General features: G+C 42.4%; 1 protein-coding gene across 4 annotated transcripts in view; it reads left to right on the forward strand.

The window, feature by feature from the left end:
- ANLN (anillin, actin binding protein) overlaps positions 1-18,387 on the forward strand; it is a 728,409-nt gene that overhangs the window by 296,859 nt on the left and 413,163 nt on the right. For all 4 annotated transcript variants that reach the window (XM_069613260.1, XM_069613259.1, XM_069613262.1 and 1 more), the window contains exon 11: positions 587-738. In XM_069613260.1, the coding sequence (XP_069469361.1) occupies positions 587-738 (152 nt within the window). The remainder of the gene's footprint in view (positions 1-586; positions 739-18,387) is intronic.

The raw sequence follows: 18,387 nt of genomic DNA on the forward strand, positions 1-18,387 counted from the left end.
TACAGTTAAACTCTCGACTGAGCTTCAAATATACATATTACAGTGTGCCTATGAAGGCAGGCATTTGTTGTCTTTTGAAGTATTTGTCAATTGAGAACTTGTGATGCAAAGACCTTACATGGCACCTAAGCATGTGATTTCTACAAATATCTAAGGCAGGGATGTGCAGCGCTTCAATTTTGGATTACCACTGCCATGAACATTCACCCTGGTCTGAAATGTCTGCCGAGCCAAAGGTTGTAGACCCCCTGATATGTTCTAATGCCTAGAGTACATTTCCACTTCTAGGAGTATCCTCTGAGAAACTTTTCTTGATCCCTACCTTCAAGCCCTTATGTTTGTCCAGATCCCTGGGGATTTTGTATTCCGCTACCCAGGCAGTTCTTCTAAACCCAATGCAACCTATGATGCATTTCTAAACAATACTTTAGCAAAGCAGCTATATAAAACTGCAATTCACCCACTAATTGTTCTACTTGGCATTGCGTTCCTTCAGAACTAGACTGAGATGTTGATGCAGAACTGCAACAAAGGATATAGCTGCAAAATGTACTCCTTTTGACACAACTTTGTATTTTTGTTTTAGGCTTTAATGTCCCCTTCAAGGACTTCATTGGAGAGCAGTATCACTTCATCGCATAGCCCCAGGCTTGGAAAGTTCCAGCGGACCCGTGTTCCCAGAGCTTCATCAGGAGACAGTTTGGATTCTGTTGCTGAAGACCATAACTTGCTGTATAGGTAACATTTTGATTTTGTTAGCAATATTCCATATGAAATTTACATTGAAAGATTAAAAATGAATGTGCTTGTTGTATGCTGTTAAGAATTGATCTATGTGATTATCTCAGAAAAAAGAATACTGAAGCAGATTACTTATTTTTGTCTGCACATTTCAAAGCAGTTATATGGCGGGAGGGTAAGATCCTCCATGGCCCCCATAATCCTCATACATTGTTACCCCAACCCGCCCCCACGTATAATTGCATGGAAATGCACAGTTACAAATTTGACATTTTCGTGTCCTGTATTTTGTGCCATGAAATTATGGGGGGTTACAGGTCATTTGGTCGAAAATAAATGGTCGACGGGACAAATGGTCGACGCAATTTGGTCGAAAGACAAATGGTCGAATTTTTTTTTTGTATTTACACATTAATTTTTTTTTTTTTTTGGGGGGGGGGGGGGTCCCCCCAACCCAACCCCCTTTTTTTTTGCTAAAAACCCCTTTTTTTCCTAAACGAAAACCTGGAAAAAAAAAAATATATATATATATATATATATATATATACCAAATGACTGGACAGCATTATGGGGCGATACCATTAGGAACACTTGACATAATTGGTACACCAGCCATTTGCTATGAGCTTGGCCTCAGCGAGGTGTGAAAATGGCAGAACTCGTTCTTGCAAAGGTTCAGTCCATAAACCCAGGGTAATTTTTCAGCATTCTGGAAAAGCTTTTCTGCCCCGTGAGGAGGTTTAAATGATCTGGGACAGCGTAGCAGCTTTTGCAGCAATGAGTGTTCTGGCTGGAATCTTTCTCAGGCCTTTGATCCTCAAGGTGTTCTAAATCTCCCTTGTTTCTCAGTCGGTCAAGATTTCTCCACTGGTCAGTGAGGCCACAGTGGTCAATTATTGGGTCCATATGGATGAATCCTCAGGTTGGCAGGATCTGCAATTGTTGTCGCCCGCCACTAACCATTCTGATGGACCCAATTCACTCATTTTGACTTTTGCTCACACTTGTAACTGGTGTATTGTGTTGAATCCTGCCCTGCAGCCTTGACTTCTTGTGGTGTCTGAGTAGCTTCCTGAATGTAAAGAGGGTGATGTAGTGGGTGTCTGTCTGGTTAAGTATCTACCTGAAATTGAAACCTGTAACTAATCAGTACAGAGCTCAATAAAGCTCAAGTCTGAATCATGTCTGTAGTTCAACATCTGTTTTAAAACTTCAATACAGGGTTGGATCCTTCTCGCTATAGAGGTAAATAGTCTCTGGGAAGGCCACAGGATGTCATCTACCTTGATTTCCTAAAGTTGCGCATGATTAGCCTTGTTTTGAAGGATTTCTTGCTGCTGGTCTGAAACAAGTCTGTCTTGGTGGGTTGCTATGGTACCATACGCTATCTGAGCAAGGTCGCAGTAGTCACTTTAACTCTGCAGGATGTCCATACATCTGCTATTTAAGCATTGTGGACACCTCGAGACTTTCACTTGGAAGTGGGGTAGAATGTTCGAAGAGGTGCCCTCAGTCAGCTGACCAAGCTTTCACGTGACTGGGATTTGAGCAATTGGGTCGCAGAGCAGATCTTCATGTGGCGGTTTCCATAGCTGCACATTTTTGCATTTAGTGTCCACACAAAGGGCTCTATTCTGCTACAGGGACGTTGCCCGGGTGGGACAAACAGCTCTCAGCAAGACAAACGGAATCAGCAGCACAGTCTCATGCTGGCACCCTTAAACGTCCCAAACCAAAGATGAGTGCAGAACTCTCAACCTCTCTGGGCTGGACCCGTTTAGATGTAAGGTGTCATCTGGAGCTTCCAAACATTCCTGACTGGACTTCTTGCAGCAAAAAACCGATGCTGGGATAAGGCCAAGCCCCTGCACTTAGCAAGTATTGGCAAGTTAAGGCTTCAAAAATTGACCAAACAGCAGGAATTGGTGGGAAATTTCCTTCAGCGGGATAGCAGACCTATACCTCAAAGTACCAGGAACACAGCAGCAGGAGTGAGTTGGGGGCAGAGCAGAACCTAAATGCCCCTGTGAATGGGTGGGAGCAGATTTTAAATAAACATGGGTACCCCAATTGCTACCAAAAAGGTACATTGGGTACCAATGCAGTCAAATGACTTGTAGCCAAAATTGAAAGGCTAGCTACCAACAACAGATTCACGAAAACAGTTAGTCATCACACTAAGGCAGAAATGGGCTGCCTGAGATGCACACCTGGACTTCGCCCCTTACGGGCGACCCAATACCACATTCCTTATGATGGGTAAGACCTAATGTCAGAGGGGGCTTGAGAATTACCTCTCGTAACTAGCGAACCAGAAAGAGACGGATGACTTACTGACATGTTTAACATGGTTTTAGTCAAATAAGTAAAATTCACAATTTTCCCTGTTTCAAAGTAAAGCTAAGGGTGCCTTTCAAAGTGCAAATAAACTCTTCTGTCCGAATCCTTATTGCTAAGCTGCCCTACCACTCTCCAAAAAGGAAACCACCATACTGTCTCCAGTTAGACTTTTAACTGGACCAACACTTGTTTATTTGTAAAGCGTGCTAGACCCAAGGGTATCGGGGCGCAGAAAGATAGATACATGAATGTTTTCAGATTATAGTTACACATGTTAAAGAGGAAATGTACAGATATTTACAGGAGCAATACAATATACATGATGGATACATGCCCAAAATGTGGTACATAGTTTGGTACATTTATTTATTACAGAATGTACAAGGCAAAAATATGTCTATAAGGAACAATACAGTATCTGTGTACATTTGGGGTAAGTGGAGAATAAAATGAATCACGCTGGGGACGGTCAGGGGATGATTATTGATCTTTATCGTAGAGCCATTTAATGGTTTTGTCTGAAGTCCAGGAAGGTTTGATCTGCCCTCAAGGAAGGGGGGAGGGAAATCCATATTTGCGCTGCTTTGACCGGGAACCTACTTCCACTAGTTTTTGTCAGTTTGAACCTAGGTACGACTAAACAATTAGCATTCACAGTCCTGGTGGGTCGGTTGGAGGTTATTCTATTGATTCTTTCCACAAGATAGCTGGGTGCTGCGGCGTTCTAACATTTGTGTGTTAGCGATGCAGTTTTGAGTAGAATTTTGTCACTAGTAGACAGCCATTTGTTTTTTCTTCTAGCCTCTGAGATATGCTCTCTCCTGGCAATACCTTGAGCCGTTCTCAGCGCATTTTTCTGGAGGATTTGGATCCTGTTGACAATAGGCTATGCTTGCTGGTGCCTAAATAGAGGGAATTGCAATAATCCAATTTGGACAGGATTAGTGCGCGGGCCAGTGTTGTACAACTCACCTTGGAGAGGAAGGGTTTGCCGGCTCTAATCAGCTTGCGTGTGTCTGCAGAGGCCGAGGCCATAGTGTTGACATGTTTTGCAAATGTTAAGTCAAGGTATAAACCTAGCGTTTCTACCTCTTTAGCCACTGTGATGTAGTACCCAAAATAAGGAGCTCAGTCTTATCATTCAGTCATAGTCCGTGGGCAGCCATCCATGCCTGAATGAGGTAGATTTTATTTACCAAGGCCATATCCTTGTCATATTCCCCTGTAAGCGGTATGAGAATCTGTGTCATCTGCATAGTTAGTGTAGGTGACACCAAGAAGGTCCAGATCAACGAATATTTATTTATTTGTATATGGTTTGTTTAAACCTTTACAAAAAGAAATCACATGATAAATACACAAATACCACATAAACACATTTTAAGATTAAAAACATTACATTATCAAACATTTCTAAAATCTGCGTATCGTAGCTTAAAAAAAGATTTCATAGTTTAACATTTCATGACAGAGAAAAGAAATTCTAAAAAGGCAATAATTATTAATTTCAAGACTGAGTTATTTTGAATCTGAAACCATAATGATTCTGTATTTACACATTGTAGATGTATTAGAAATTGTTCAAAATATTGTATACGTTATTTCAATAATGCTGGACATAACAGAATAAGGTGCAGCAGAGTTTCTTCCACCCCTTCTTCTTTGCAGTACCTACACCAGCTCCACTCATCTTTTAACACATTCCATCTTTTTAAGACCTTGTTTTAAGAATATCGAAGCGGAATCTCAAAAGAATTTCTGAAGTTTCGTGATGGATATTTTTCCAAATAGAACTCCAATCAGGGTTTAAATTTCCAGCACGAATATGCTTGGCTCACGCTTTTAGATTGTGCAACTGCATCAAGTCTGTTGCCAGTCATTACATTTCAAAATGTGTTTTACTTTTAGAGGATGGTTTGCTAACATCTCTGGTGATATTCCTGCGTTCACCAAAATTTCTTCAATGTATTCTCTGTTTCATACAAAAAACATTAGTTGCAGCTCTTCCAGCCAACGTATAGGAGTTGGCATCGGGCAATGAACATTTTCTCCATAATAGCATTTTTCCAAACAATGATGGATTTCAATGATTGCAAACCGAATTCATATCCGATTACTTCAATTGGTATATTCTTAGGAATAAAATATAAAACACCTTTTCAAATTACACTTTCTAGTTTTTTCATCAGTTCGGTATTTTCCAGTTCATAAAATTCCAGCCCATATACTAATTTAGGGATACATGACATCGTTTAAAATTAGTGGTATAGCCGTAAATCTACCAAATTTGGCGTCGAATTTACGCATCTGTCTTAGAATCATGTCAGCTTTAGTTCCTAGCTGTCTTTTCACAATCGCCACAGACCCATTACCTGAGAAGTGATATCCTAGATATTGAAAGGACTTTTGGCAGGTGTTTGTTCTTTTTTTTTTTTTTTTCCCCTTGACAAGACCATGTTAAACGTGACTGATTTTTGCAAGTCTTACCTAGGCCCTAGGCACATAATAGTTGTTTTGTCTGCATTGATTTTTAAGTGAATGCTGGAAATAAAAAGTAAGAAAGCGTTTTCAGTCTCTGCAGACCAACCTTGGTACAATCCAAAAGTAAAAAATCATCGGCATATGCTAACCATTCTATAGAGATACCATCTAGTTTGGGTGCTATCAATCCTTTACCTTTCATTACCAGCTCTACACACAAAGGTTGAATAACGTGGCAGCTTATTTGAAACCTTGCCTCAGCCCATTTGGGATTAAAGGTTCAGAAGAGAGCTTCCCTTCTGAGTTAAGTCTAATTTTTATTTTAGTATTGGAGTATAATTCCATAATATTTCGAGATGATGTGCGGGGATCAGTAGGTTCCTTAAGGTTTCCCATAAAGTGTCGATCCAACGGGTCGAATGCTTTATAAAGGTCCATCGCTGCCACAAAGATTGTAGAGCCTTGTTTTTTCAGAGCCTTAGTTTGCAAACTTTTCAGAACAAGACCTCCACAATCAGTGCCTAAGTTTTTCCTAAAACCAATTTGTTTAATATCAAGTGCCTTACAGCTGTTATCCAATCATCCAAGTCCTTTAATATAATAGACGTAAAGATCTTGTAATTGGGGTCAGATATCGCGATAGGCCTATAGCTTTCAGGAGCAGTCCTAGGGCCCTTGTATATTGGAATAACAATAGCTAAACTCCATGATTCTGGGATTAGTTTATTAACAAGTATGTCAGTGAACAATGAATGCAAATTTTTCCCCCACAGAAGCACATCAGTTTTCAAAATCAAACGCGATAGATTGATTGGGCCTGGGGCTCTTGACTTTTTAGCTTTCCCAATCAACTTGGATATATAGCTTGAGGAGATGTCCAGATCCCAATTAACCATTTCATTTTTTTGTATGATGTTCGTTTTTCGTAGTTTTTCAGAGCAGGATACCTCATATAAGGCTACAACGTGTTTCCACATATTCACTGATTTGCGTAAAGAGAATCTCTTTTTGCGTACGCAGAGTGTCGTTTAACAGCCAAAAGTTAGAAATATCCTTGGTCTTAATCACTTCCAGAATTTTCTCACCATCAGCCTGATCTCTAATCACTTTTCGAGCAATTAGCCAGTTTTTATATGCTTGTTTTAAGACTTTAATCTTGTTATTTCTCTTCGATATTGAGTCGGTTCCATTTCTTAGCTTACTAATTTCTTTTCTCAGCTCTTTTTTCTTGACTAAAGTCTGATTAGCAAACACATGTATGTGTGCTTTTTTTTAATGTCAGTTACCTTGATTTGACATATTTTCTGTGTAATCGCAATTAGTAAAGCCGGTTGCAGCCAGATTTTTTACTTTGTCTTCAGTCGACGTGTATCCCCAATCTTTATACAATGCAGAGGTACATTTTTTTGCTTTAGTAATGATTTCTTCATCGTAGCTTGTATAACTTTTCTATATGAAGAATTTCTATTGCCAGGTGGTTATGGTCACTTGTAGGCATTTCTACCACTGCTAGTTGCGACATTGATCGATCCAAACCATTAGTTACAAAAAGATAGTCTATCATCGAACCATAATCCCTTGCATGCCATGTATGTTTATCGTTCTATATTTTGGTTAACCCCATAATTTCCAAAAAATTCATCCAAATCGCACCTCTCCGTCTGTTTGACGTAGGTCTAGGTTTGTTGTCAATAGTCTCTCACCGTGTCTACCTCAGAACTATGCAGGTTACAGTCAGCATTTAGATCCCCCGCTATTAGAACAAAATTGTTTGGCATAGATTCCCTCCAATCATCAATTTTAGTTGTTACATTGTTTAACAACAATTGAGTTTCTGTGTATTTAAGAGGGTTCCAGTAAACATTAATAAAGCATACATTAGCATGGGTATCTCCTAATCTGATATTACAAGTAAGTGCCAATAAAACCTCTAGGTCTACCCATACATTTATATTTACCGGATCCAAAGTGAGTTTACAAGCAGTGAGTAGGCCACCCATTGGTCTTCCTTTTTCACCTTTAGCAGTGGGTATCTGCCAAGTATAGTTCTCCCAGGACAGTTCAGTGGTAGCCCATGTTTCTTGAATAAAAACCACATCAAACTTACACAAATAATCAGTAACTTCTGTATTATACAGCAACTGAGTGACCTCTCGAATTCCAGGATGCTATTGAGGCTTTACCATTATCGCTAAAGTGGCCTAACCAGAGTCTTCAAAGAGTCAATTGCGTTTTTTAGAGCAAGGGTCAAGCCTCTCAATTCCACCTTATCTGAGCATGCATCAGCCATTTCAGACGCTTTGGTTATTTCTGATTTAGAATGTGTTTCTCTCCCATGATTAGAATGATTGCTACCTTGCTTAGAGTCAGGACAAATGTATTGGTAGATGTCAAAACCTTTACATTGCAAAGTTTCGGCTTCTTTTAGCAGCAACATTCTAACCAGCGCTGATGGAATTACCAATCGAACATAATCAAATCTTTTTTTATGAATAAAGTCTACCAAAACAATTTCCGCAGGGGATATCAGCTCCAAGCGCAGGGATCGTCGCAAATAAAGACATAATATAGTGACGATTCAGAGTTATCTTTCTACCCTCAGCAAATAAAGTGGTATTAGACTTGGCAAATCAGCCCTAGCCGGATTTTTCAGATCTAGAAGGTCATTGTCAGCTTTGTAGTTTTCATAAGTTTTTTGTGTATTTCTCTCTACTAAATGAGTATTTGTGGGTTCAGATGGATTTTTTTTTATTTTGCTTATTATTTTGTCCTTCTAAAACTTTTCTTACAATCTTAGTAATGTCATGTTCATTATGAATCCTTTCATATTCGGCCCCATCTTCACCTTTATAGTTAACATTTTCTATCTCGTTAGGGGATTTGTTAGTGCTAGACTCAGGATTATTGCTGATATCCTCAAGTAGTGCATTTCACTATCTGAGGATCGCATATCATTTCGCACTGAGATTGTTTCGTCATTAGTTCTTTCATCACTAGTGTTTTGTTTTAAGCCAGGGTGTTCATGTTCATAAACATCATTGTTTTTTCGCTGCTGAATAGACCGCGAAGTAACAGATGCAATTGAGGTAAATGTATTAGTCTTAAGGCTTGTATTCGAATGTGACAGCTGTCTAACATTGTTGTCCTCGGAAATTGTAATTGGGCCTACTGCGTTTCCTACCGAAACCTGATTCGCCTTGACTTTGGGGTTTTTAGATTTAGACATCGCTACTGGAATCATGGAATTGGCTTTAAAGATTTAAAAAGTCAACCATTCCGGTTTTTAACGAGGTCAGCTGTGATGCAATGTCTAAAGATTCGGTTTCCTTTTTCATGGATTCAGAGATGGTGTTTTCAGCATCATGATATCCTTCTTGTAACTGGTACTGATTAAGTCTAGTCTCATTGCGTGTGACACCACTTACGTTTGAGGCCTCATGAATGTCTGTTTCTTCGTGTTTCATATTGTCTGGACCTGTCGGGTCTTGACGTTCAGCTTCTATCATATTTTTAAAGTTGACATCTCTTAAATATTTGCGTGATGTCTTAGATTTTTTGTTTTCCATCTGTATTAGGTTGTTTTTATTTTTTATTTATTTTGATTTAGTTCTCCTCCTAGTTTATCAATACTTGGAGGGGAGCTATGTTCAGTCGCCAGTACCGATGTCTTGGTCCTTGCTGGGTTTATTTCAAAAGGGTTATCCTGTTTCTGCGAGTCTTCAATTACAATAACTATTGGTATGGATATTTTTTCCAGATCCACAGGAATGTCCTGTGACCTTTTGCTAGTTGATAATTTTACTACTGGATTTACTGCTGTTTTGGATAAAATGTCGTTAAACTTTGCAGGTACCTGCTGGACAGATGTTAATTTGTATTAGTAAGTCCGTTTGTCTTTTTAGTTCACTTAAAATTAGGCGGTTAAAAATCCCCATCAGAGTACAGATGTCAGTGTTATCTGATTTATCCAGTAGTAGTTCGATATTAGAGTCTATTCTAGTTGTAGCTACTGATTCCGAAGTATCGTTAAGTTGAAACGTGTCTGTCAGTTGTTCTGAACACACTAGGTGTGTCATCATACAGCTGCTCAATCGTAACGGCTTCCCCTTGAGTGCTGACTAAATCTTTCCACAAGCCTTTCAAAACCTCTTTTTGCGGTAGGTCAGTCAGATCAGCAAACTAGGATTGTGAAATGCCATTCAGTTGTAACCCTTCGGTCACCTTGTCTTCACTTATTTTCAAATTGTTTGAGCAGTTAATGACACATGCTAGTAATTCTTCTTCATCAGTCTGTTTGGGGGTGAGGGGGGGGAGTGGCAGCGCAGCTGCCCGCGCTAGACTTGCTCTGCACGTTGAGACCGCTGCAAAAAAGTCTGCTCGCGGATCTTTCATAACAATAGGAAGTTTAGATTTTTTACTCTTCATTATTACACTTTTTGTTTACAAAAGCAAGCAAACTTTTTGACAACTGTATTGTAGCGGTACCTTTTTTCCGTGTTAGTCTCAAACTATATTCAATATGAAGATGCCTTCCTGCGATATAGCTAGCGTAGTGTAGCCAACCGCTTACAGTAAACAGTCCTTTGCTGTCCTTCGAGGTGCGCTGCACCTTGGGTAAATACGGTGTATGGGAGGGATGAGTGGGGGTGTGTCACAAGCTATGAAGCCAATGGGAACTGCCTCCAGGCAGCTTCCGTGTTGCACTGAAGGACGTCCTCCTTCGTTTTCGTTTGTCAGGAAAGTAAGAAGTCCGCTGCACGCTGAATTCATGGTCGCACTGCAGAGTTCACACCGTTCGGCGAGTTGCCACAGTAAACCGTCCCTTGCTGGGTGTCTGGACAAATGGGTGATTCACAGGAAGAGACGATGGTGTACGCATTCACTTATAAATAATAATCTTGGTTTTGCAAGGGAGCCAGCACCAGAATGCTTTCGTGGAGGTGAATCCATTGCAAACACTCTAAATGATCTGTGTTGCAGTGGAGTCAGGACACCTTATAATTGGGCTTAGGCACAATGGTGGAATCTGGATTTCCGACAGTGTTATGTCTTCATTTAGTATACATGCATCATCTATTTGCAGCGGTATTACTAAACGTCATTGCACCAGCAGTAGTAAAGAGACAACAAATCCACTTTTAACCACCAACTCCAAAGATCTGGGAGACGTGTATAGCACACAACTTCATAAAAAGGTGGAAACCCAAAGTAAAACTCTAAGGGTATGCTTACGTGATACTCAAACTATGTTTACAAAACCGCCGTAGCTTTGTTCAGTGTGGTTATGATATTAGTTTGACTTGCGGTCTGGAGACGGCAACACAAGCAGGGCTAAAACCAAACACGTGTGTTAATTCATTCAGAATAACCTGCCGAATGCTCCAGCAGATCAACGAATAAAGGCTTGCTACATATATTATACAATGTGAGTGAGACACAGGACACCTGTGGCACACATGTAATGGGAATAGGGTCTGCCGCTGCTGATGGCGAAAAAAGCCTCGTTTTCCGATTTCTCAAAAAGGGTTGTATCCAAGTTATGGCATCCTGAGAGAAATGAGCAGCTGAGTCAAGGTGATTACATAAGATTTTATGGTCTACCAAATCAAAGGCCGCTGAGAGGTCCAAGAGAAGTAGCAAAGCTGTGATTCCCTTGTCTTTAAGTACAGCGATTCGGGTTTTGAGATCAATTGATGCAGTTTCAGTGCCATGTTGTGGCCTGAAACCTGATTGACGGATACCCAAGAGCTGATTAGACTCCAAATACTCCTGCATCTGGAGGTATGCCACTCGGTCAAGAATTTTGAATAGAAAAGGCACTGTTGTAAGGGGTCTGTAGTTGGTGGGGGTAGATGGATCAAGGGGTTATTTGATTAGGGGGAGGACCCAAGATTCCTTTAAGTTGTTGGATATGGTGCCAGATGAGAAGGATGCATTGATAAGGTTTGTTATAAAAGGTGCAAGGTCTCTCGCAGCCCCTTTGATGATTTGGGCTGGGCACAGGTCTCCCTGGCAATTAGATGGCTTAAGGGATATGATTTTCTCCACTTCTAGGGTAGAGACTCTAGCAAAACTGAATCGTTTGGCAGGTTTAGTGGAATGTGTAGGGGTACTGGCAGGAGAGTCTGAGTTGCCTAGGTTCGCTTTTTTGTCGGCAATCTTGTTCTGAAGAAGGGAGAATTTGTTAGGGCGTTCTGTATATTTGTGCACCATATTTTATCCTTGACACAATTGTCAGTAGTGGGTATGGGTGCTTCCAGTTCTTTTAAGATCACAAAGAGTTCCTTTGTACTAGAATTTGCTTGGATAATCTGGTTATAGGTTTCTTGTTTGGTAAGTAATATTTCTTGCATAGAGCCGATATATTGGGAAGGTTGGTTTTATTTCCGGCGGTGGGTTGGTGTCTCAAGATGCCTTTGCATCTTCTTTTTTCAGCTTAGTGATTTGAGGTGTGGGGTAAACCAAGAGGTCAGGTGGGCTCTAGGTTTGCTTTTCCTCCTCTTTAGAGGACCAATACTTTCCAGTGCTTTGGACAGGGTATGGTTATATTCGTCAACTATCATGGTAAGGTTGTTGGAGACTGGCAGCGAGTTATGGGTGGGTAGTATTAACGGTAGGAGTTTGTCCTCCGTTCTGTTCTTTTTATGCCTCGTGAGGATGGGTGGGGATTTTAACAGCGAGTGAAAACGATAATAGAGTGGTATGTCCAAGACTGGGGGGGTTATGGAAGTAATTGAGGCATTAGTGGAGTTCAGCTGCCCAATCCAATGTTCTATCTCTGTTCTGAGTGTGTGAAGTCGCTTTTTTGGGTCAAGCAGAGTTCTGTAAGCACATTGGCGGTAGCTGTCGCATGCTGGTCATTAGAATCATTAAATCCCAGATTGAAATCCCCCAGGAGGAGTATTTGGGAGGATATTTTCGTAGTTCGATAGGATGGTGGAGATCCTCCTCGACTGCCCCGATAGGACCAGGAGATCTATATATAAGATGAATAGTTAGCGTTTGAGAGTTGGAGATGGGTAGTTTGACTGTCAGTAATTCGCAGGATTCAATGTCCGGTGAGGGGGCCAGTCCCTTATTTAGGTTGGATTTGGCTATTGATGCTATACCTCCTCCTCGAGAGTCAACCCTGTCCGTTCTGAGAATGGTATAGTTGTCTGGGACTGCGAGCATGAGAGCAGGGCCTGCTGCTGCATGAAGCCAGGACTCTGTTATGGCACGGAAGTCATATTCTTCTGCCTGGATTATGTCGGCTATATCGATGGCATGAGCCACTAGTGAGCTGGCATTGATTAGGGCATCCTTGAGGTCAGGAGTACTACTGATAGGCAGAGGGTTAGATAGTTTGCCCTTTTTATCTTTGTTGGGTGGGTTCGATGTGGGGTGTTCACTCTGAAGTTGTTTGTTCTGGGTAAGACCTTTACGTTTAGGCGAAGGTGAGGTGATTAAGGCAGTATTTTTGTTAACAGTAAGTTTGTTCAGAGGGCATTGTAAATGTTGGCCGTATGTTGAACGTGGCTCTGACAGGAGGTTCATGGAGTTTAGTCAGGCTGGCGCGCAGTCTACCATTTCTTAGTGCTGTATGACAAGGGATGTTAGTTTTAACTAGTCCCTGGGTAAGGTTAGGAAGGGAGGGTAGTTGTTGTTCCATGAAAGTCGTACTGGTTAGTTTGGGGTATAGTTTCTGCAAGAGAAGTGAAAGTACTGCGCCTTATTGGTGCCATGGTACATGCCAGAGTGTGGCAGGATGGGGTTGTCTCAGTATAATCTGTTACTTGTCCGGTGTCCTAATACCAATAGGGCATGCGCGAGTAGTAGTTTTGGGACAATGATAGCATGCATGGTGCAGCACAGGTGGGCTACTATGTTATTTCTGTGAAATAGCTTAAACTATACCAAATTAACGATGCATGTCAATATTAGTTTTTATAGGATGAATACGATGGGGTCCCCAAGTTTGCTACTTGAATGTTTGCAACCGTTCATAAAGTTCACCTCAGTCTTGCTGACTTTAGCTCAAAATAAAGATTGTTCAATATGTTTCCTCTTATCCCAAGTCGCATGAGAACAAGTCTGTCACTCTCGAACTCCCCGAAGTCTTGTGGCTCTTTGGTGGACTTGTTTACTCTCAGGTATAAACTTTACATGAGGTGTTTTCCCACTCAGATTACGCAACTTTCCACACCCTTGACGGCCTTCTTTGCTTGGATCTAAAATGTTAGCATTCACTTTAATTAAGTTCACACAGGCCGCTGGCCCCATTGGATTTCTCAAGCTCCCATAACCTTGTAGAGGCTCTTCTCTTAATCTTGATTCAAAGTGTTTGTATTTCTCGACGGTAGTCTCTCCGTGGGAGCGTTGGCTTCTCTGATGCTGCATCCTTTGGCAGTGAACATCCGTCCGATATGGAGCTCGGGGATTCATGTCCTTCTTGGAATTCTGGTTTCGGTGAGGGTTACTAGGACCCATGCGTACCACGACTGTCGTGGTTGTGCCACCAGAGAAAACTGGTGCTTTCCCATCTCCACTTTTCCCTCTGACCCTTGGTTCCTGGTAAGGTGGGATGCCATCTATCCAGCGCTCAGGTAGCATTCATCTCACTTCCCATGCCACTGGTGGCTCCGCGGTCCAGTGTGCCTCTTCCGCAAAGGTCAGTCTCTGCATAGGAGTCTCTCCTCCCTGCGTATTCGATTCCGCTTCGATCAGTTCCCCCTCTGCATAAGTAGGTCATCGCGGACCGAAGGGGGTGAGTCCTTGGCATGATGCTCAGATAAACTCAAGCATTACTGGAGTCCAACAGGGTGGAAGGAGCATTTCTGGGTGCTGTAGTTGGTCTCTTCCAGTCCCCTATATTCGGACACATTAGTCTGGTCTGGGAGTCCTTGTCCCTGAGAGGGGAGTCACTCCCAGTGAGTCCCCACATGCCCAGACACCTTAGGAGGGTCTTGTGGAGCAGGCTTGCCTCACAGGGGCTGGGTCCCTTCTGGGGAGAAGGGACGAATTGACCAGACTGTTCAAACCACCAAAAGAGACCAAGGTACCAAAAATGAGAAGGGGTGCTATGGTCAAAAAGTGGCCCTAGATTCCCCAAAATAGGAATTCTTGCTTAACAGCTGGCCTTTAAACATTTCTGTGCTGCATGATTGGGATTGGTGTGCTTGCTTAGCCAGAAATTATGTGAATGTGCTGATCAGATGCAGCTCTGCTGGCATGATCGGCTACCACTGCTGTTTCTGGGCCCTCTTTCTGGGTTGGGTCCTGTTGTTAGAAGCTTCTGTCTCCTGCTTTGGCCTGGCCCTCATTGCTGAGACCTTTGTTCTGGAACCGCCATGCTTGCTGACTGCTCCCCTGAAATGTTGCTGGGCATTTGTAGTGGGAGCCCATGCTGCCTGGCTTTAAACCAATGACTTGCTGTTACTATGCCCGATTCCTGTTATCGCGAGACGTCTTTGGTGTTTTGCAGAGGCTTTCTTGCATTTCTGGTCCTTCTCTGATCTGGCTGGATCTCTGTCTCCCCAGCGATGCCTGTGACCCTTTCTTAGTCGTCCTCAATTGCTACATCGATGCTGTGCTGCTTGCCTCACTGGGTATCATGTAAACAGGGTGATGCCTCCCCTTTAATCCCATGGTTCTTGCACTGGACCCCTTACCTTGCTTTTTCGAACAGAATGCACTAAGGAACCGTTAGCAAGCAAGACCCATTCTTCAATCTGAAGCCTACATGTGCACATGAGATTCAGCGGCTCCTTCCACTGCATACAAGCTAAAAGACGGTGGGTGGAATGTTGCCAAAAACAGGGCCAGTGGTTCAGAATAATTCAAAACCTTCCACCCACCACTTTTTTGGTTGTAGTTTGTCTCCCTCTGTGAGGGTATGCCCAGACCTGGGTCCCTTGCTGCGCCATTGGGCACCAAGCTGCACCTCACTGACGAGGCCCAACAAGGCTGAAACATGTCTGGGGTTACTTCTGTTTCCGTGCAGAAGGGACCTGGCCTTGGAGTTGGGGCTGGGCAGCTCCCATTGGTGGCAGTACCTGGCTGATGTGCATATGGCTGGACCCCTTTTGCAATGGCGCAGATGGGCTAAAAATCGTTGGTGTGGAAGGTTGCATAGAGCAATGCCAGTGGTTCAGATTTATTCAAAACCTTCCACCACATTATTGGTTGTAGTTGGTGGTCTTCCACTGCAGCCAGCTCCATAAGAGCCACGCCAATCCATGTCGCCAGTTCTTTCCCACCACTTGCCTCTCCTCCATTCTGAGCCTTAATCTTTCTCCTGCCTTTAAGACTGTGGATCACGCCTCTTTCACTCCCTTCTTGGCTTCAAGGACCACATTCATCTGGGGGTCTTAACTCTCCATTTATTTTTCATCTCCTAGGACTCCAGTACCACCTCCCAGACACTGTTTCACATGGCTATTTTAGGCTTTCCCATAGGCCCACTCTTTACCCTATGTAACTCGCCTTCCTCCGCCAACTACTTTCCTCTTTGTTGCCGATACTTGAATATTACTCTTCCCCCTCCTTCGCCCATGTCATCATTGTGCGCATAACAAACTGCTTAACCACCATCTGCCAATAGATGGTTCTGCTCTGGCACATGCTAAACTCTTCAAGGACTGTCCTTTCTCCCTGCTTCTAATGCGAATGTCCCCCTCCTAATTCCTGACTTCCTCTATCATCTCTCGTAATCTTAGTGATGTCTTTGACAGAAACCTGAAACTCTGGCCCGTTCCTTGCTGCTACACTCAATCTTTAATATATTAGTAAAATCGACCCCCAACTCGCACTACTCAATTTAAAACCCTCCTCAACTCATGTGCTCAGTGAACTGGACAACTTGGCAGGCTTACATCTTGGTGTACCCCTCTACTCTTTTTCCCTCAACAAAGTATTCCACTTTTCTACACCCATTTTCAACCTACCCAGCTCCTCTCCCACCTCAAAGTACCATACTTACACTACATTGCTCTCTATGGAAAATCGTGATAGTTAGATTCCTTCTACTATTGTATTACTCCATGTCCTGCACCCGATTCTTTGCTAAATCCATGTTGCTGTACTCTCCCTCTGCTCCTCGACTGTTCACCACCTTGGGCCCATTTCCCCTCCTTTCCCCTGACACCAGCCTCTTGTGCTTTTGCTCCTTTTTCCCCTCACTTGTTCCACTCAACTGGAATGCACTCCCTGAACTATCTCTTCTGTGGAACTCTTCAAAATAAGGTTTAATCTCATCTAATAATGGAAGGAGCACCCCAATCCCTGCACCCTCCTTTTCAAACTAGCCAACCACCCACATTTACTGCTTGCTGTTTAAGGGTTACACTATGTAATTTGTAAATATGCAAATACTGACCTCATGCTGTCATTGTAAATACTGTAGTGTCCTCCAGTCTGTCACTTGTATGAGTTTCTACTTACCTCTTCACCTGGTAAGTCATTCACTCCAACAGTGCTCTTATATAAAGTGAATTTATACTAGGAATGCCACTGATCTCGGTTATTGCCTACTTTGTAAGTAATCTCTATTTGTAATGAAACCCATTTAAATTAATGCAAAAACAAGTGTAGGTGTCCCCAAGTCCTTGACCCTGATTGTTAGGTAAGAATTGGTGCAGTCTCACTGTGTGAGACTGCACAAGACTTATCTGCTTGGGATTAGGTAACCCACCTTTTGGTATGTGTCTGGAGTACATAGGTTAGTAGTCTGAGCAGCCAGGCTTATCTCAAGGGGGCAACTGTGACCTGTAGAGCTGTACAGATTAAATTAGTCAATACAAGTAATGCACTCAAGGTTTCAGTTATACATATTTATTTACACAACGCTTTTAGTTCAGCTTTCTTAAAGTAGGAAATTGTTATAACAGTCGAGCAAACTTCGGAATCACTTTACAAAGTCAATAAAGTTGGTGAATACTCTTTGGGCATGCTAATGCACATCTCCTACACCCTGAAGGGACTTCAAAAACAAGTATAATATTGCATTTATCTTAAACACCAATCTACTTTTTAGACTCTTGGTTTCAGGAAGGGTTAGAAAAATAGAAAGGTTAGAACATACTTTCTTATGTGAAACAGTTTGAACCCTCTAATGAAATCTAGGTAAGCCATTCCCAGCAGTAAAAGTGTTCAAATTGCAACCTGCAGGGACCAGCAATGCCAAAGCCAATAGATTCTATTGGGTGCCTTTAAGGAGCCATGACAGCCAAAGTCAATTGGACCAAGTCAATAGTTCTGATGCACTTCTTGGATAAAGTCTTTCACAAAGTTAGATAGTTCAAGAAAATCACTGGAGGTATCGCAAGATGTTAAGCCTGTGCAAGGTGAGTTGAGATCGACTCAAAAAAGTTAAGCCAGTGCACTTTTCAAGTGAGAAAGCACGACTTATGGCAATAAGGTAAATGCCCTAAGCCCCCACAGTACCGCTGGTTTGAAGAAAGTGTTCCAGCTGGATTCTGTCTTGCTACAGCCAAGCAGACTCTTGTTCCTGGGTCTTCGTCATAGGGACCAGAGGGCGAATGTCTGGCGGGCTCCTGCAGCAGTACTCGATAGAGGACTTTGACAGCTACGGATTTTCTTAGATTCAGGGTCTCTTCGTGGTTTCAGAGCCTTTCAAACAGCATGGATGGAGAACGAATATCCTTGGTTGGGCTTTCCTTGCCCCCTCGGTCCTGGACTCTGTTGAGGGTACTCTGGATTGGGATTTCCTGCTTCTGAAGGGGCCTTGGGAGGCTCCTGGAGCTTTTGGCCGGATTTGTTCCATGGCAGATGTTGCACTCGATAATGGACACTCGACCCCTGGCATTGGACAGGCACAGCAAGTTG

The sequence above is a fragment of the Ambystoma mexicanum genome, chromosome 5p (assembly GCF_040938575.1).
Source record: "Ambystoma mexicanum isolate Mex_15411 chromosome 5p, UKY_AmexF1_1, whole genome shotgun sequence".
In the NCBI taxonomy this organism is placed as follows: domain Eukaryota; kingdom Metazoa; phylum Chordata; class Amphibia; order Caudata; family Ambystomatidae; genus Ambystoma; species Ambystoma mexicanum.